Genomic DNA, 21125 nt, shown 5'->3' with positions numbered 1-21125 from the left:
GCTGCAGTAGATCTTGATGTGAATCTTACTCTGGGAGAGTCATCAGTCTTTCCATTGTCATCCCTCTGTGAAAACCCCTAATGAGAGCTCTCAGTGTCCAGATAAATGTTCTTTATGATAACTGGATGAGCACCTGTTTAGATTTTCCTCTTACTTCCTTCCTTCCTTTTTCTCCTTTTGCTATTCTAACTGGTGTCTACCTGCTTTCAAGGAACAGTGTTTTTGTCTTAAACTTCAGGTTTGGCTTTCTTGGCTGCAGGATCTTTGCAGGCACACCTAGGCTAGCCTGTTTACCAAATGCAGCTGCATGCATGGGCTTGTGTGCCAAAATGGCACATGTGTGTTTGTTATGGGACATGCTTCTTTGGGATAATACAAACAGCTGTTCACTTGAGTCTCTGAAAACAAACAAAAAAAAAGATGTTTTTTAAAAACATCAGGAAGAATGTTTCCTTACAAACCAAGTTCATTGTTCAAATGTCTGTGATTATTCCAGTCTCATTTGATTCACTTTGTTCCCAGAGCATGGTAAGCTTGGGATGGAAGTATTTGAGAAGGTCTCAGCAAAGATACTTCCTGAAAACAGATAGTCTCTAATTGATGTCTTTCAGCTGAAAAGGGTTTATTTTGAATATTTAGTAGGGAAATGGATTTCTCCTCAAAATGTGTGGGCTAATGGGCCTTAGCCATTTGTTCATTAGCTGAAGGCAGACAGTCAGAAAGAAAATTCACCACTAAGACTCTCGTTATGTTCTAGTACCTGTGTGTTCAGTCTTTATTTTCTTTAAGACGCTTATGAAATTTCTTTAAAGACAATGGACCTATTGTCAGCAGCTTATTGCAGCTATTGAAAAAGTATATCTACGTGTTAAACTTACAGAGAGGTTTTTTTCTTAATGCAGTGTTTAGAGATGTTGTTATACATATACAATTCCAGTTACAGAGAACAGAAGCTGTGTAAGTAACTCCTTGCACACATCAGTAAGAAAGCCTGGAAATTGTCATAAATTTTAAGACTAGCCAGGCAACTTTTAAAACACCATAAATATGGCAAGCAGGGTTTCAGTCTTTCCATCACGTTCTGGAAAAAGGTTACGGAAATGTGTGATTACCTCCCTGGATAAATATACAATGAACATGGAGTATTGTATTTAGTAAGTGCTTGCACCTACTCTGTTCACAGGTGATTGAGTCACAAAATTTATAGCCACCTGCAATTAGACTTTTATTGGTTCAGTAAAGGCATTAAAAACTTATACCCGTGTGAAGGCCTTACCTTTGTGTCACCCTTTGAGAATTTTTAATGTAATAAGATATACACACAGGATGAAGTATTGCAGAGATGAAACAGTCCCCACATTTTTATTTGCCTGTTTTGCCTTTTTCATGCTCTAGCCTCCTCTCCCTTTCCTCATTCCTTCTTCCTCTCTTATCATCTATCCTTTGAAAAAATCCCCAAACAAATCAACAATCCCCCCCTCAAGCCAAAATAACCCCAAAACTTCTCTTCCCTTTCTAAAATTCCTGTGTATTTTGTAGCCTTCAGACCTGGTTTTTCTGTCTTTGTAGATTTAGGCTACAAACAGGTGCAGGTGTCATTCAGCTCTTCCCTTTTGGAAAATAACGTGCCATATATGATAAGAGAGAGGGGTTGTATGTGCACTGCAGTGCATGACTTGCAGCTAAGAGTATCTATGTCACTGTCTGGCATCTTCTACCTTAAGAAAAGAAACTTTATTATTTATGATTCATGCTAAGGCCATAATATCTCATTCTTTGAACTGAGTCTTCTAGGTTTCGTGTTTTCCAGCCTCTTTGCCTCCCCTGTTTGCCTTTCAGCAGATCTCCTGGCTTGTGCACTTCTTCCCTAGCAGAGGTCAGGGAAAGCTTTATTAGAATAGCCTGGAAATGCTCTCTGGACATGATTTTCTCAGCATGCAGTGCCATTTGTTATTATCTGACTTCTTTCCTGTGGGACAAGGCAGTCTCTGAACAAGATGAATAATAAAACCTTAAGAGCCTTCATGAAGGACATAGCACTGTTAGTTAACACCATGTGGTTAAACAAATGTTCTAGAAGGCCAGAGGCAGACTAAACTTTAAAATGGCCTAGATGCCAGAGATTAAAGCATCCTGTACCTTATGCGGCATACAAAGAGGGAAAAGATAAAAAACTGAGAAGTTGGTAGTATAGATTACATTCCTTTATCAAAACTGGGATTACTCAAAGCACAAGCAGTTTTCTACAGATTAATTTGTTGAAGAGAGATAATCATTGTAAGCTCCATTATGCGTTTGTATTTGGTACATTTACGTCTGTACTGATGACTTTCAGAAAATGTTTTTTGATGCCAGACTTTGATAAAGACAATGATTTCAGTGTTAGTGCATTACCAGAAATTGTCAGAGAAATTCTGGTAAGCCTCTGAAGTGATAAGTTTGCATTTTTAAACCCATTCATGTACATGTACAGTTTAGTTTTTATCTGGGAAGATTTAAGTCTTAAAAAAAAATTTACACTTTGTGCTTCAGGATGTGAATGTCCTCTTCCTGCTACAAAATAAGAACCTGCCTTGTTTTGTCAGAAAAATTATTACACAGTTGTCTTTCAGTTGGTAGCTGGTCAAACCTAAAAAATAGTATTGGTAAAGAATTTGCAGTCATATATCCTTGGCATGTTCTGTAGTATTTAGCTTTTTCTGTACTATATGCAGAAAGATCCCATTTAGCCAAAGCATGGTATGGGCTATTGACTATATTGACTCACTGAAAATAACAAATCCAATTTCATACCCAGAATGTATCTACACTTCTGGAAAGGTTGCTTTCAGGCATGGATTTGTTTGGGGATTGATGAAACTTCTTGGTTATTTCATTTATCCAGAGTTATGGACTGAAGATATCCTGAATTTGTCCACATACAGCACAATTTTATCAATGAAAGAGTTTCACAAGTTACCAGTTGCAATTATACTTCGTACACAAGTAATGTTCTTGCAGCTTGTACTGAAAGTGATTAAATAGAACTACCTGAAAATGTAGTGAGGTCTCAAAGATGAGTGTTGAAGGTTTGCATTTGTACTACTTAATGGGTGTCTATCTTCTTGAATGTTTGCCCTGTGGAAAATCCATCTACTTGCATGGAACATGCCTGTGTTTTGCACCCCTTGACAGTGATTTCTTTGCTTGTCACAGACACAGAGACCTGTGATTATGGCTGGCACAAGTTCCAAGGACAGTGCTACAAATACTTTGCCCATCGGCGTACGTGGGACACAGCTGAAAGGGAATGCCGTCTCCAGGGAGCACACTTGACAAGCATCTTGTCTCATGAGGAGCAGACCTTTGTGAACCGTATGTACTGTTAGGATTCCTCCAAACAAGAGCAGGCTTTGAGGGCTCAGAGCTAGTGAAATATCCTCCTGATCACTCAGCCTTTTACATCTCCATCTTAAAATATACTTTTAGAATGTTTAAAAGGCACACTTTGTGTTCTTCACATTCACTTTTGCAACCAAAGCAAGCTCCCTATCACTATTAAGTTATTATATGTTATATTGAAAACACTTTGGTTTTGAGGACGAGAACAAGAACTAGTGTTTTGGCATTGAAAACTGATGAAACCTTTTTTATTTTGAAGGTTTTGGATAGTTTATGCACCTGATACCAATGACCACACTACCACATATTGTATGAAATAGGCATAAAGAAGTAGTTCCTATATGTTTTGTTGCACAATTTAGACAATACTGGTCATAGCTTAAACAAAACTTGAAAAATGTAGATTAAAATACGTGCTTCTATTTTTTTTTCCTTTTTTTTTTCTTTTTTTTTTTTCCTTCCCCTCAAATGCACTCAGGTAGGAAACTAATCTGTTTTGTTAGGGCGGTGCCATCAGGAGGGAAGAGACTGGTTTGTTATAAACTGTAAGGCAAGAATCTGCATTTTTCTAGACACCCCAAAATAAAATTGAAAAGTTGAAAACCAGTCTGTAAATAGTTGTTTGCATAATGAGTGGGAGAACCTTAAGAACATGGTCTCTGATTCATTCTGTGCAAATTCTTTTCATTTTCTTTGGTGAAATTTCTTCCATTTATGGGAAGGTTAATAAAATATCCTTCTGGTTCCTTAGGCATTGGGCATGACTACCAGTGGATTGGCCTCAATGACAAGATGTTTGAGCGTGATTTCCGCTGGACTGATGGTAGCCCACTGGTAAGATGCCTTTGAAACTAAATCACTTGTTCATTTCTTTTTGTGGTGGCTTATCAAATTCTCACTAGCAATGAAGGAAGCTGTATTAAAAAATGCAGTCACTAAATATACACACAAGCAAACAGCCAGCAAACTTTTGTTCTGGGATAACTACTATTTGGTGGCATAGTACTGAAATCTTATTCTTAGTTCTTACTATTTCATATGTGGGAGCTCTCAAAGCTTCCAAACAGAAAAAAAAGTCAAGTCTGAGACCACAGTTTAAGGGTCTCTGCTAGGCTGGCTTGTACTATTCTGGTTGTGTACAAGGACTCGTGGCAATTCTCTCTGTTCTGTATATGGAACAGCATGTTTTTTTCAGATGAGGATATGACATTCAAGCTCTTGTGTTTGCTGGGTCTGTGAAAGTGCCCAAAGGAACTTCTCAAGTACTTCTGGAGATTGTTCTAGTCTGTATGGCAGCTCCACATCTAGAACAGAGAAACAGCCATCCTTAGGTGGTTCAGGAGGCCTGTAACTAATAATCTGTTCATAAAAATTTAAGGTGCTGTTGATACCTCTTATTGCCTTAAAACAAGAAGGAAAATCACCAGATGGAGAGGGAGAACACTCTCTACCGACCCTTAACTGACCTAGATAAAAGAGTTGATGGATAGAGGAAACGATTAAGCTTTTTCCAACTCAAAACAGGCTGTTTTGTAGAAGTGACAGGTGATTTGTTGCTATTTAATACACTTTGAAAAACACTACATAAAAACCCGACCAACCAAATGAACAAACTGGTCATGCTTATTATTTTTTTTCCAGTTGTGAATTCTTCTTAAAGAAAGCATCTGGAAACACATATGCACATTCTCACACATGCACGCAATGATCATTTCTGCATGCCATGTGACTACAACTTATGGAGAAAGACACCTAGGGCAAAACAGGCTTTGTTTATTACCATTTCATGCAAACAAACAGAGTTTTAAAGTCCTCTAAAGTGACTTGTAAAAAAGCCATTTCTTGGGGAAACTACCATTATGTCAGGTGACAACACAGGGGAAAAAAGAAAGATAATGAAATATTTTGTTGCCATGACTGATGGTTCAGTGCATCTGTGCTGGTACCAATGCACTCATTTGTTCTTGGAGCCACAAAGTTTTGCAGGAGAAGAGTTTAATTTAATCATTTTATCTTACCTGTCCTCATGTATCTTGGCGAGCACAAGATGGACGATGACCTTGAACTATACTCCTTCTGGATGAGTGATTTTCTGTCTACTCATGAGTCTTCTTACACCACACTGGCAGTAATAGGCATCCACTTGAGTGTGGTTTAGGTTTCGTTGGAGCTCAAGGGTGGTTGAGGCCATCTGCAGTAGTTGGTCAAAGAGTCTATGATTCACTAAGGAATCTGAAATAAGGTGAAATGAATTTGGGTGTAAACATAATGCCTGAAGCAGCAGCTCATCTTACTCTGGGAAATGTAAAACAAGATATATGCTCATATATTCCAAAGACAAATTTAGTATGTCACTGAATAATTAGTTGAAGGAAATTAAAATTAGGGCTGAGATTTATTTATTTTTTTATTTTATTCAGGCTACTGTGCAAATGTAGTATTAAATTTTTACTTTAATTTTCAATATTATGAAATGAAGATATTTAAGAGCAAAGTAAGACCATCTGTCAAACAGATTTCTCATTTGATTGATCTTTTTTCCACTTTTATTTTTAACAACTTCCCCCTGCCTCTTCCTTCGGAAACAATTTAGGTGTCTCTTGAAATCACTTATGTTCGTTGTTTCAATGGCTTTGCCTCATAACTTATTCCATATGGTTTCTGGATATTATGGTTCTGAGTAGCTTCCTCATTTGCTCTTTTTCCCTAGTTTTTAACTCATTTTTCATACTTTGTAACCACTCTTCCGGTTACAGTGATTTATGGCTTCTTTAGTAATTAATATGAATATCATATATTAAATATATCTGCCTCAAATGTGTTTTCCTGAATATGTCTTAAAATTCCAATGAATTTGAATGCTGTGTGTGTTTAAATGTTGCATTGTTTATGTATTTGCAAGTGAAGAGCAGTCATGACAGCATTAAATGCATTAATATAACTTGTGATCATAAAAATCAAAATTCACTCTACACTCAGGTTCTAAATTGAATGTCTGAGATTAGAGGCAGCTCATGCATACAGCAAAAATCTAAATCTAAATAATTCTTGTGTTCTAGATATCAGGGCGCATCTGTAATTCAGCTGTTTTTAACTTTGTTGCCCAGCTCCATGTTGTCTCTAACATTATATTATCTACCCACAATTCTATTCAACACTTCTGGCATGCAGGAAATTTTCTCATCTGCTGAGGATTCCTTCAGTATAAGAGTTTTCTTAGAGATACTATCAGAAAAGTCATTATATTCTTAGGTAGACTGTGTCATTTACAAGTGATGTACGTTCATCTTTACCTTGATACTTGTTCGAGTTTTCTGCCAATACAGCCTGCTATCATCTGAAAGTCATGCTTACATGATTTCATTAGGTTTTGGATTAAAAGAAAAAAAAATTCTGATGCTTTGTTTTTTTTTTGTTAAAAAAACAAAAAACAACAGCAGCAACAGCAAACCATGTTGTGGATGAAACTGTTGGCCTAGTGTGCAGCTGGCCCAGTTTTTTTTTCTGAACCATTAGAAAAAAAAACAAACCAACCCAAGAATTAGGAATCATTGAACCACAGACTCTACCATTGGAGATTTTGGAACAAGGATTGCATTACTTTGGTACTCATTTCCCATGGATGTAAGGAAACCCACAACTAAAATATTCCATTGAAAGGAACTCTTTTGCCAGGTGTTGGCATTCATTTTATTAGCAATTTTTGGAAAAGGAATCAAATAACTTTTTTTCTTTTCTTTCCACCTAAAAGGTAGTTCAACCAATGAATTCAGTGGAAGGGAATTACTCAATTTTTGACTTTTTCAGCTCATGCCAAATTGTGTTTCTTGAGATTTTTTAAACTGAAGCTAAGAGCCAGCCAATATCAAATACTATAGTTGGACAAAGCACGTACATGACTTCCTTAGTGGAGACCAATAAATGTACTTACAAGTGCATTGCACGTTGTCTCTAACTACAGTGAGCTATTGGATACACATACCCACTTAGCTGCTTTAGTCACATGCAGCACTGGCACATAAATATTGTGCTGTCTCACTTCTTTTGGTTTCCAAAATCCAGGGAGCACAATTCTTGCCAGTATATGTGAAATAAAAGTGATAAACTCACCTTTGTCATTGGTCTAGTAATGTGAGAAAACTTTAATTCTCAGATGAGGTTATGGAAATTTCCCTTACCTCATGAATCAGGGGATGATAGTTTCACGAATCAAATGAGCAAGAACCATTAAGTTTTCTGTGCAGTGTTCAGATGAGACTAAACTGTGGAATCCATTGCTGGCCACCCATATGAAACTAATTTGTTCTGATTTGCTGTACTGTATCCCTATGGCATGAAACAGTCTTTTCTCATCTACAATGTGTTCCTGCCCTCTCTCTCTTCTTTTTCTTCCCCCTCCCCTCTTTCTTTTTTTTTCTGTTTTTCCTTTGATTTTTTCTGGTTTTGAAATAAATTATTTTTTAATGTTTCCTGTGGTTGGAAGAGGTGGATTCGTATTGATGGACCACACAAAAAACACTTTGGCAGCAGCAACAGTTACCTTTTTATATTAAAGGAAAAGAGCTGATTGCAGCTGTGTTAGTACAACATAAAAAGTGAATGCTTTTTCGGGAACCCTAGATCCTCACTTGTGGTGCAAGTTCAGTGAGAACTAGAGATTAGGGGCCACTGCCACAAGCATGGACTGGGAATGCCAGCAACATCCAAGATTGCATGGACCAGTAGGAAGGGAATATGTAAGCTGCAAAGTTTGGCATATCTGCCTAATCATTAACTTCAGATAATTTATCTTAAAGGTGAAGATAGTGAGAGCAGGTACTAAAGTGTGTTCAGAGAACTCACAGCATCCCAACATTTTTCATTACTTCCTGAAAATCATTATTCATTACTTGATGAAAATCAAGCTAATTTCTGCTCAAGACCTTTCAAGTATGATTACAATGACAGATGCAAGAGGCAGAAGAAAATAATATAGCATTTGAAAGGGTATGTTTTATTGGATCTCATTTTTTTTTTCTGTAGTTTCTGGGCCATTCCATTGGCATTTTGTGTGAGAAAGCATAAGTTTTCCTCTGATTTACAATCTACACAAGAATGAAAATGGATATATGTAAGACTTTGTTTACATTAATAAAAATTACAGAACCAAATTGTACTTACACTTTTCTTAGACTTTTCTCTTTGATAGTGAACAACTCTTTTAAAGATGAATCACAGAGAATTTTCATCCCATAATTATCATACAAAGTTTTAAGCAATAAAAGCAAGTACCTTTGGGAAATATCACAATGACACGGGAAAAGAAAGCAAAGCCTAAATCTTCACACAACTATGCTAAAAGAGGAATTTGTCTGTGCCTACTTGGATCTTAGTATACATTCAATTTGATGTAACTCAGACTACAAAATAACAAAACTTACACTATCAGTAGAGACATTTAATAATTGGCTTGATCAAAGGAAGAGTGAGCAGAATGTGACATTTGAAAATATCTTAGGAAATTAAATTTAAATAATTCCCTTAGTTCTGTGAATATTAGCTTTTCCAGCTGTAAAGTACACCCATCCAAATAGAAAAAATATGGTGCTGCTTTTGGCAGCTTCTCCATTGTATTTGGATTGCTGGTGTTAAGGACCCTTGTGAGGAGGCACAGCCGGTAAAGGAGACCTTTGGAACTATTCATGTTATGGATTAAGCACATACAGCTACTTGGGGTTGTGCCTTGGGCCTCTGTCTCACAAGGGGAGTTATTCTTATCCTTTGGAAAATGCTGTTGATAATTAGTGCTTTGTAGGGTGGTGAGCTCACTCCCATTACATAAGATTAGTGCTGTAATAAGGAGCTGGCTAGTGTCTGTGGCCAGATTGTCTGTCACTTGGAGAATGCTACCAGCTAGGAAAGTAATGGGGCATATTGCCACTTTTAAAACTGTCAGAGACTCTATGTTAGTTTTAATTCTGTTCGGCATAGGAGCATTTATGTTTTGTGTTTTGCAATGCTAGACCTCAGGTTGTCACTGTTAGGTAGCTACATTAAAAAAAAACAACAAAAAAAACCAAAACAAAAAAACAAATAACAAAACCAAGAGGAAAACAAAACAGAAGTTTAATGTTTAATTCTGGCAAAAAATAAAGCCCTCTCTTTTCAGGCATTTATTGGTCAGTGAATCAGAATGCTTTAACTCAAGCAAATATGAAACTTCACCCCTCTCATAAAGAGTAACTTTATTGAACACGAAAATCTTCAAAAAGGCATGTAGTATTGTAGGGAAGGGGCCTGCCTCGGGAGGTTAAATAAAGCAAACTAAAAAGTACTGTAGTCAGCTGCAAACAAAAAGCTCATTGTACCCATGTCCCACAGGATCCTTGGGGAAGGAGATTTTAAATTTACCAAACTTTTTGGTTTTGTGCTGCAGTCAGTCATTACAGCCTCTTTGTAAGATGCTCATTTGACCTGCATTTAAATGGAGAACTATATAACGTTATTAATGGCAGGTATGTTTTTAGTTCAGTATGTCTCAGGCAGTAAGGAGAGCCTCTTGGACAAAGTAGGGTTTTGTCTCATTTTTACCAGGAGGGTCAACAGTTACTTCAGAGCCTCGTTATGGTTGGCTCTGGGCTAAATCTCTTGGACAGCTTCAAACTTGTAGTAATTGTTGACATAAATGACAAAGTGCAGGATTTTCCCTTTTTCAGTGGCTCTCCTGGTAGTTGTGCACAAAAAGAGTAAGTCCCCAACACAATTTCCATCATGTTGATAATATGTAATTATATTAGTGCGATTTCCAAAGAACATGTATTATACCAACCAAAATGTAACACTCTACAATTCTTTTCTTCCACAGTAAAACACCTGGCCAATAGCAAGAGCATTTCACCAGGTTTTTGTCACTCATTTTTCAGTCTCTGTGCGACGGTGCTTTCTGACAGCCAAGAAAGCACTGCATAACTGCAGAATTGAACTGTACTGTGTGTGATGATGGAAGTTTTTACGCTAAGGAGAGTTGCTACAGAGCGGATACAAGTCAATGGAGTTGTGTCCACTGGCTTCAATTTGCTTTTAAAGAGTTAATAAAAGGCAAATTTTCTGAATAATTATTAAAACTGCTCGTAGTTAGTCGCTGGACTCGGAAGTGAGTAGACATTGCCATCTAGTGGGTGTTCCTTGCCATGCTTAGTGGTTTTACAGAAGTCATACTACGGTATTGTTTTAAATTAATGACAAAAAGTTAGTCATCTACTCCATAACACCATCAACTCCACCCAAATGTGGGATTGATACTGCTTTTATGTTTCAGCTCCATCAGCTGGCCTGTTTCACTTGTGTTGTTTGTGCTCCTTAAATTTCCTTCCCAAGTTTATTTTTCCTTAGATGTTACTGCTTATTCAATCTGCAATCAATCAGTGCTTGTGGATATTAATAGATATAAATTAGTTTATGTTATTCAGAGTCTTTTCTTTTTCTAACTATTGCATAGGAAATCAAAGAGTTTTTTGATAAATCCCACTGCTCTGTTACCAAAAAAACTCTTTCAAGTGAAATCTTTCACAAAGGTTGTTAGCAAAGGTCCTTCTGGGATTTTGTCTTGATCACAGTGTGCTGGGTGCCTGCCTCATCTAAATCCTGCCAGTTTCCCAAATCCCATGCAAATAAAGCTCAGATTAAGGGCTCAAGGGAAGCCATGATCCAAAAATTATCAGGCTCATGAGATGTGGGTTTTGCGTGTACTTCTACATATGTGTGCACTTTTACATAAGTTTGAAGATAGCAGTTGTCTTCAAACAGACTAGAATCTCTCACAGCAAAGATTTACCAACACATTTAGCTTGGTCCCTCCTGACATGCCAAGTTATTTTGTCATGTGTCTGTATGGTGCATGTGATCTACCCTATAGAGTTTAGGGCACCACATATGTCTTCAAAGCAAGATATGTGCTTAAGCACTCACTGAATGAAGTTTTCAACCTCATGAATACTTTTGGTGAGTTCTGTCAGACTGCTGCCATTCATAAAATTAAACAGAAAAACCCTTTGAAGGGCTGGGGTGAAATTAAGTGAAGCAGAGCTTATGCTATATGGTAGTTTCTTGTCTTTCCCAAAGTATAAACATGTTTACATACTAGGTGAACATAATGGAAGTATTTCAGACATTGCCAAATCTTCACAGTAATGTCTCTGAGTTTTTTTGTACTGAAAGGAAATGCAATCCCTTTCGAACTTCTCACGAGTGTCTCATGTAACAGAATTGGTGCTGTGTAACAGGATAAGCCACAAATCAGGGTTTTCTGAACTGATCCATATACTCACGGTAACTTTGTGCTGATCTTGTAGCTCAACCAACCTATAAAGCTAGGTAATTGCCAGGAAAATGAGATGTAATTTTTAGCTGAGCTATCTAATTATAACAGAACCTCCACATGAGGGACTTCTTTAGGGGCTTTCCGTATAAAGATTCCTAAGAATTTGTCTCCTGTTGTGAAAAAATGCACTGCTATTCATATGGAGGATGTGAGGGGAAGGACAATAGGCAGTAAGCTTTGCAGTCATAGTTTCAGCTTGTTTAGTGATAATTATCAGGCAAAAAGTGTTCCTTCACTTTAACATGAAATGGCACAGAGAGAATCCAGTCTGTCAGTCCCTACATCTTTCCTTGGTTTTGGTCGTTTTCTTTTTACTTGCCTCATTAGTCTTGCATTAAGAAGCAATCAGACAGGAAAGCAGCCAGAATGAAAGAAAATAAAAATCACAGTGGAAATAGCAAGTGTCAAAAAATGACGAGACAGATTTGTACTTTAAGCTTATTTAAACATGCTAAAAACATGCTTCCTTTTCCCCAGAAGGAAACCCTTAACCCTGCAAATTAAATAGATGTATTTCTAGTAAATTATTTCCTGCCTTTAGTTAGGTACAAAACGTTATCGGCCTTCAGACAATAAGGCAGTCAAGCAGTAAAGGTTTGTTTGCATCAGTAGTTTATTTTGTTGTGCTTCATTAAACACAGTGCTTGTTGACTATTTTGGAAAGCCAAATCCAAGCAATTACCTCAGCCACTTGGTGTGCCTTTTGGAGATAAAGGAATGGCTGAAATTTCCAAATGATTTTGAAAGCCGAGACAGAGCTTGGTGGTGCAAACTTCTGAAAGAGCTGAGCAGGTTACTCATTAAGAAGGAAAGGAGTCCCTCAAATAAGGCTGCTTATCTGAAAATTAAAATAACAAATCTCCCACAAGGTATGATCTTGTTCATGATGGGAAGGCCATGCTTATTCATTTTGACTGGCAACTATCTGAATGAGAAAAGCTAGGGACTAGCCAAAAAGGTTAGCTATTTTAGAGCTCTTGCTATAACCCTGACTTTCTTAGATTTAATTTATGTTCAGTGTCAGCCTGTCACCCAACTGCCAGATTATGGCTGTGAGTTAATTCAATGCCATGTAAGGAAATCCTCCCCCAGAATGTGAAACTTTATAAAATGCCCTCATGGGCTTTTGTAACCATCATATCCAAACTCCTCCAGTGAGACAAGAGAATAAATTGTCGGTGTTTTACAGGCTGTGAATCAGCCAGCCAAGTGCATTGTCTAGTGCCATGTAGGAAGCCTGAAGAACTGAACCCTATCTCAGCTGCAGCTCCAACCCATGGACCATCCACTCTCTTTCTACAGGAAAATTTTCAGTGCTGTTTAGCAGAGAAAGCTAGAGCAAGTAAACCCAATGTGTCATGGTGGGCTTTGGTTTAAACAAACAGACAAAAAAAATGCACAAGAAAAACTAACTAATTATTACAGTATAATTAAAGGCATAAAGAGCATAACAGGAGCTCCAGTTTTCAGCCTGAAATGGTGGGAAGACAGACTAGTGGTGTGTCTCTGAAAGAACCAAATGAATGTACAAAGACCAAAATCCTGCTCCCAAGGCTAGGTGCTGCAGTTACCTGATTACAAAGAAACCTGTTTTTTTTTAACAAAACCCACCAAACTGGTGTCTTGCAATCATGGATGTTGAAAGTTGAGCAGAATATTTGGTGTAGTGGCGTCTACCTAAGCCTTTGGAGTGCCACTTCCAGCCTTCACTGCCCTGAACTACTTTGAACTTCCCTCCTCCCAGCCACCTCAGAAAAGCACACTTCATAGCTAGAGGAGAAAAGTGTAGTGGGACATATCTCCTTTGAAGCACATTTTGACTCATGTACTTATTAGGATTATATGTCCTAAAACAGTCTAGAAATGCTTTGCATTTTAATCCAGGGGAAAACTTCACATGTGTCATGGTAAAGTTACTTTAAAATCAAAGGTAGCAATACTTTTTAGGTCTGTCTGTATGATCACCTAGTGTAAGTATTTCCACTGAGGACTAAAATGGTCTTAGGAGCTTTTCTTTCATGTATTAACTTAGCATTTGAATCTGTCTAGGTTTTGAGAAATATAAATTGCATCTTATGAATGATACATCTGAGAGTACTGGTAAAGGTATTAACTGGAGCTGGGTTTTTGGCAAAACGGTATCTTGAGCTTTATCAATTCAAACACAGTGCTCCTTAATGCAGCTTCATTGGTCTGCTGGGACAATAACAGTTCACATGAAAACATAACTTAGCAGCAGGGTGGCTGGAACAACATCAGAAGCTTTTGGCTTGTCTGTGAATATGGCTGATCTTTTTTGGATGCGATCTTAAAAACCAAACAAACTTAAACAGTACATGTTGCCAAGGAATTAAGTTATTTTTTCCCTTATTTTTGTAGAATATACATTTCTAAAAGCCAGTAACAAAATGAAATATGAAGATCTTAAATGACATAGACACTTTGGAAAGGGCACCTTATTCAGGATATTTTAAGCAGTGTTTCCCTACGGAATAATTATGATCTGAGTGTCTTAGATGCTTACTGCACTTATTGCAAGGGTAGGGGAGTCTTTACACTTAGCACACTTGCTATGAGAGACTGTAAAGGATACCTTTGGAAACAAACACTACAAATCACTATGTGACTTAAGGTACTTGGTTCTTTCCCATTAAGTTTTTGCTCATATAGACTTACTGGAGATAGTGCAGCCACCCCTGATTTACACTAGGGTAAGTGAAAACCAGAATCATGCTCATGGTTATGCAAAAATGTAATCCATAAGTGGAAAGCAAAATATTAGTTTATTTGTCCAGCAACTTATGCCACTCAAACTGTGAGAATTTTTTTGTATCATTATCTCATTATCAGTGGCTAAATAAGGAATTGAAAAACTACAGAGGAGCTGGGCGGAGACCTAAGAAAGCAATTCAGCAGTCTGGAACTTCCTCTGCTAAGCAATTCTGGCACTAAACCCAAGCAATATCAGAGTTATTCAGCCAAAATAAATCTGTGCAATGACGGCATCAGATGTGAGGTAACAGCAAGTCACGCTGAGGATATCAGACATTCTTGAATAAACCACAGGGCCTAGATATAATCCTCTGCCATTACACAGCAGCCCTGCCAGCAAAGCAAACACCAATTTTGGAGTCATTATGGCAAGGCAAGTAAGAGCATATGGAGTCTAATATTTTGCTTAGGGCAGGAGCTGGCAAGCTGCTGAGCACCTTCAGCTCACACGCCCCCAACAGCCATTAAATATCCTTCATTCCCACACTGTGATCCGTGTGGAAGCAAACTGCTCTCTAGTATCATTTCCACCAGAAACAGCTGCAATGCTTATTAAAATCTTTCATTTGCTGTCAGAATGGTATTGATTAAACTTTTCTACCACTAGCTTTCTTTAATTTTTCTATGTGTCTTTACATCTGGGCATATTCTTGAAGGAGATTGGATTGCCTTATTTTAAGAAGCTACTGCCCATCATCTGAGCCATGTAACCAGCCATGCATTACACTCGTGACTGAGGTTAGCAAATCTTCTCAGCTGTGTTGGGCACTCAGAGGTGATCACTTCTTTCTGCTCACACCAGATCTGCAACACTTCAGACTTCCCCCACTTCCCTATGGGGCAACTTTTTTTTGCATCCTTAACCAGACCTGCTGTAAAAAGGTGCTAGACCCTTGGCTCAGATGCTATTCCAAAATACCCTTTTGGAAAAGGGGTCTTGGAGCACGCTAAGTTACATTAGTACACTCCATGCATGGGCATATTCCTTCCTCCCGCTTTTCCTTCTCCCTGTCCCAGGAGATATGCACAGAGCTTGCTTTTCTATTTTTGCATTACGTGTTGCAGGAAGCCTCCCACACCACTGATCCCATTTGACTCACATGTTTGGTATTTGGCTACTGTGCTTGAGAAACTCAGACTCTCATTTATAAGCTAATGTGATATGCTGAATTCTGGACTTGAGTAAATGAGTTAGTATGTATTGTAGCTTATGTTAGTATGTATGTTAGTATATATGTTATACTATAGTATGTTATATTATATGTTAGCATGTAATATAGGAATGCAGAGATTGAATTAAGCTGGTTCCGCATAAAAAGGGGGATGTTTTATTAAAGGTACTAAATAGTGCAGAACAAATTTATTTAGACCATGATTGATAAATTGCTTGGATAATAAAAAACCTGTGATAGGTAAGTTGACACCTGGTAGGAAAAGGTTAAGTATTTAAGTCAGTTTTTTCATACTTTGATTCATTGTAAAGTAAATACTGCTTGTGGGGGGTATGTTAACTTTCTTTCTAAAATGTGTTTGCCCAAGCAGTGAATAGGGGTTATTTCATAAAGTTAAGAAAATAGAAAATTAAACTTTTATGATATTTATATGTGTCAGCTCTAGATAGAAAGATGCAAGCACTGAGAAAAATATAAGCACTACAGAAACTGTGTCATTTTGACCATACAAGGGGCTAGCTGCCTGGTTAATATCTGGCATTTATGTGAATTTTAGTTCTTTCAGATTCTATTTTTATCCTTCGTTAAATTCTTCTTGGATTGACACAACGGAAATCCCAAAGAAAATTGCTAAGGATTGTTTCCCAAATCCTCTCTTGCTTTTCTTTGCATAATGTTAGGCAAATCTCAAATTTCTGTGCTTCTTTTGGGATCAAGATGAAACAAAAAGTGGGACAAAGATTATTGCACGTCTGCAAGGACAGTAGCCTATATGTCCACTACCAAGGACCACTGCATAGATTTTCAGCCAGTGTGACTCTCTGTTTCTATTTTTCCTGTTTATTGATTAAAAAAATACTGAATCTTCCTTAATTTTCATTCAAAAGTGACACTGCAATGACAAGCTTAGCCATGCTTTAAAAAGTGTACTCTACAGTGGAATACATGTCTGTTTAACCAGTGCATGGAGCTGTACACAGCTTGTCAGCAGCTGGCATCCGCAGCTTTTGGTAGGGACATATCTTTAGGCAGATACAGGGCTGAAAGCTGCAGTGTTGTGGAGCTAAATAAGTACAGATCTGCATGTAGCCAGCTTGGATCTTGATGAACAAACTGCCCAAATCGATATGCCAGATCTGTGGCCCAGCTGCAGTTCTAAGAAACTATATATGTATATATATATATATGCTAAAGATAATTTTCAGGCATTTGAAAGTTCTTTTTATTATTATTCTTTTTTTCTGGTCATATACCAGAAAAATCAGATTTCCACTTCTAAAATTAACTCACCAGTTTCTGGTTTTATTTATATGCATCCATAGATGTCTGGAACTAGTTTTTTTACAGAGGGCAGAATTTGAGTCATCATTTCTAAAGCTGAAAGGCTGCTGGATATGCTCAATCTGCCACCTAGGTCTTTTTAATGGAAATACCAATCTGCAATGATCTGGGGGCACATTCTGACACCTTTACTTACTTTACACCTAATTCTGCATGTCATCCTATTGAATGACTTCATTAAATGAGGTCAGAGAATAAATAATCTGAGTCTGAGAGCCTGTAATTTACCATTTGGTAGATGTGGGCTAACGAGGGTTATGTGCTGTTTACTGCATTTCCTGGCATTCCGCTTCATGTAGGAAAGAATGTGTTTCAACACACTTAGGAACAGATTTTGCTTGCCATGAATTGTGTCACTTTGTTTTGTCCACCTGACATCAGTTTACAGTAAGTGAGAAGTTAGATCAGAATATTTTTTCCCATTGAGATAGTCTGTTAATAAGAGTGGGAGGATGTTATAAATCTAGCTTTGCTTAGTTCATGCTTAACAGCCTGAATCAAACAATTGAGATTGCTCTTCACCAAAGGTAATGTGTGTTCTTCTGTAAAAAAGAATGTAAACATGCTCCAACACCTAGAATAACAGCTTTGGTCCTTTTTTTCTGCAGCAATATGAGAACTGGAGACCAAACCAGCCAGACAGTTTCTTTTCTGCTGGAGAAGACTGTGTTGTTATAATATGGCATGAGAATGGGCAGTGGAATGATGTACCATGCAATTATCACCTTACATATACCTGCAAGAAAGGAACAGGTACAAAGTTTCCAGTAACAAGGGTGTCATTCTTTAAATCCCAGTTTTACAAAGTTAAAATGAAAATTCTTGCTTATTTCTGGTGGTCAGTATAGTGAGCCCTCAACTGGGTTAGCCTCAGGAAGTTATCTTCTGTTCACACATTACATCTCTATCTAATCTGTTCTTGAGTCAGGCACAAAAGTGTACACAGTTGAAACTCTTGGTTAAAACCAGGCAAATTTCTTCTTAGGTACAGATCTCAGCTAAAGAAGCTTTCATGTACCTGGCAGGCCTGTTTTACTTCTATACCATGAATATATTACCAACTCTTCTTTCCTCGAATGGCATCATTGTAAAGCATTTGGGAAGCAGAGTATTGGTAGGCAGGCAGGCAGAGCAGCTGCTGACCACTTGTATGTGGTTAGCTTTTCAGCTTCAGTAATGCTGATCTTTGTCTTCCTCCTTTCCCAAACCACCTCGTTAATGGCACAGCTGGAATCTGGAAAGCTCCATTGGTTTATACACTGTCAGAGCTGATGCAGGAAACCTGGCTGACATCAGGAGCTACACAGAACAGTTTAGGAATTGCCTCTGTCTCTTCACAATGGGAAAGTAAGGAAGCAGCCAAAATCTTGTGCATGCTTCATTGTTCCCAATTACCATTTACAACATTTTGTTAACATGTTCTCTAAGCCTTCATGGATCCGTCAGTTCTAAGTGCTTTTTAAATAGTCTATTGTTGAGGAAGACATGAGAGCTATTGAAAAAGACTTTTCTTTTAAATGCCTGTACTAACTTCACTAGTTTTCAGGTTTTGCAGCTTTTCAGTGAAAATTACTTCTTTGTGTGACTATGCCAACATTTTTGGCTCAAATTTACATCAAAAATTTAAACCTAAAAGGCAATGGTAACCATACTATCTGCTGTTTTCCAATTTTCATCATTACTGTATTTGGTCTACAAGACTGGAGAAGTACAGAAAAAACTGATCTTGCCATCCTTATTTGGCTGTGTCTCTTAGGAATCTGAGGCTTCTTGACACCCTCCCTTAGCCAGGGTTTAAAGGTCAGTACCATATTCAGAAGTGCCTTTACAAACTGGTGTTTTGTGTTATGCCTTCTCTTCCTTTCAGTTGCTTGTGGTCAGCCTCCTGTTGTGGAAAATGCAAGGACCTTTGGGAAGATGAAACCCCGTTATGAGATCAACTCCCTTATTAGATATCACTGCAAAGATGGTTTCATCCAGCGTCATATTCCAACCATTCGGTGTCAAGGAAATGGAAGATGGGATATGCCTAAAATTACTTGCATGAATCGTGAGTTCTTTGAAAGCAAACCAGTGCTGGATCAGGCAACAGGCTAATTTAGGATTAATAAGTAACAAACATAATATTTTAAGAGAAGTGCAAATCTGGTACGACACTATGACAGCAGCACTGCTCACTCTAGCTATAGAAAGAAACATAGAGCCTCGAAAAGTAATGGAAAATGTTCCTTTTCTGTTTTTACGGAAACCACTGAAATTTTTTTAAAGTAAACAACACTTTTACAAAACACCTGAAACCAAAGGTTCCTAATAACACTAGCAATTCTTTTTGCAACCATGGTCTAACTAAGTGTGAGAGATGTTTCTCCTATCTGTAATGTGATGGGAGTATCAGTTAATCATTTGTTAACCCTCTAATTAATCCATAATAAATGGAACCATAATGTGAAGTGTAGCCAGCTCTTAGTCATTAAATAATTTTAAATTAATTTCCCTTTTTCCCTCCTTCTTATGGCAGCATCCACGTACCAAAGGACTTATTCTAAGAAATACTACTATAAACATTCTTCATCAGGAAAAGGAACATTGTCAAATTCATCAAAGCACTATCATCGCTGGTTCCGGACGTGGCAGGACTCAAGGCGCTGAGAGCGAAATGGTGAATGGGGATCCTCCACCATTTCAGCCAAAGTCATAACTTTCTGTGCCTTTTTCTATCACTTATTAGGAGTATTATCAAATTGTTTTGAAACTATGGACTGCGGTATTCACAATGCATTTTGCAAAAACATGGTGTTTATCAGAAAATTAAAAAATAAAAAAAAAAGGAGAAGTGCTTATGGGGATAAAAGGAAACCATTTCCAGCCTATAAAGATAATAGTTTTCTATATACCATCAGTGTGGACCATTTTATGATATATACCAGCCTTCTGCAATATTTAAACAGCTCGATTTTAGCACCAATGAAAATGTAAATAAGATGATTTTAATGTGTTTGATTGTGTGTTGGTTTTAAAATCTTGTATATAAAATGAAAAGTCACACTAATTTCAGGCATATTTATGATTAGAAGGGCCTCAGAGGTCTTCAGTCATTTATGACATTGTTTTTATGTTGTTTACCTAGGCTGGAAATGGTTGAAATAACTTCACTGACTGAAATTTGTTGTTATCAGGTGAAGATAAACACACAAGTGACATGAATTTATCTTTTTTTTTTTTTTTTAAATGGGAACTGTGCCGATTCCCATCCAAGGTACAGTTTGTGTCCATGTGATGCAAAGTTTAGGTAGAGCACATAGAAGTGGTATGAAGCATGAAATAGGGATTGCAATGTGGAACATTTTTTTCCTGCTCTCCGTTCCAGCTTCAACATTCATGAAAAAGGACTGCATGGAGGAGTTGTGTATGACAAAGCGGGCCTGTAAAAAATCCAAGTGCTAATACATTAACTTTACCAAACACGGCCACTTTTTTAAAAAGAAAGAAAAAAATGGGGAAAAAAGAAAATTAGAAATTACTTTCACGACATTAACCACAAGGTCTATATCACAGGTCTCTGCATTCTATAATGGAGATAGACCTGGTGTTTGGGGGATTTTTTTTTTTTTTGTAAAAACAAACAAAAATCAAAAAAGTAAATAATTTTGTATATATAACCATTTTTAATCTTTTTATAAAGTAATGAATGTTTGTGTATGAATGCTGCAGCTGTGAAGCGTACATAAATAAATGAAGTAAGCCATACTGATTTAATTTATTGGATGTTTTTTTACCCATGCAAAGAAGATTCAAAGAGCTCACTAGTGCAGTATTGGCCCATGAGCTCCAGTTTTGGAACTATCTTTCAGTTCAACTGCTGTTTCCTTGGAGAGCAAAATTCCTGCTAAACAGGATCATTTGTTTGCAGTTGGATGGGTGAAAACTTGTGTGACCCACAGAAGAATCAGAATCTTGGCTTTCTAGAAAGATGTGTGTGCACAAACAGATTATAGGTTTTAGCTGGTGCAGTGTGTACGTAGGACTTCTCTATTATGGCTTCTTACCCCAGTCAGCTCGATGACTGACTTGGATGTGTACAGTAAGTGTAGAACGTAATG

The 21125-nt window shown here is 37.5% G+C and overlaps 1 protein-coding gene across 4 annotated transcripts in view; it reads left to right on the top strand.

The window, feature by feature from the left end:
* The window catches only part of VCAN (versican), a 105696-nt gene extending 84915 nt beyond the window's left edge, over window positions 1-20781 (top strand). For all 4 annotated transcript variants that reach the window (XM_057426397.1, XM_057426396.1, XM_057426399.1 and 1 more), the window contains 5 exons: window positions 3196-3354; window positions 4133-4215; window positions 17634-17778; window positions 18893-19075; window positions 19544-20781. In XM_057426397.1, the coding sequence (XP_057282380.1) occupies window positions 3196-3354; window positions 4133-4215; window positions 17634-17778; window positions 18893-19075; window positions 19544-19674 (701 nt within the window). In that variant the 3' untranslated portion in view covers window positions 19675-20781. The remainder of the gene's footprint in view (window positions 1-3195; window positions 3355-4132; window positions 4216-17633; window positions 17779-18892; window positions 19076-19543) is intronic.
* The last annotated feature ends 344 nt before the right edge of the window (window positions 20782-21125 follow it).

Source organism: Pezoporus wallicus, unplaced genomic scaffold, assembly GCF_028554395.1.
Source record: "Pezoporus wallicus isolate ANWC-B61680 ecotype Strahan unplaced genomic scaffold, APGP_CSIRO_Pwel_v1 contig_4485, whole genome shotgun sequence".
Taxonomy (NCBI): domain Eukaryota; kingdom Metazoa; phylum Chordata; class Aves; order Psittaciformes; family Psittacidae; genus Pezoporus; species Pezoporus wallicus.
This window is presented reverse-complemented; position numbering and strand designations above follow the sequence as displayed.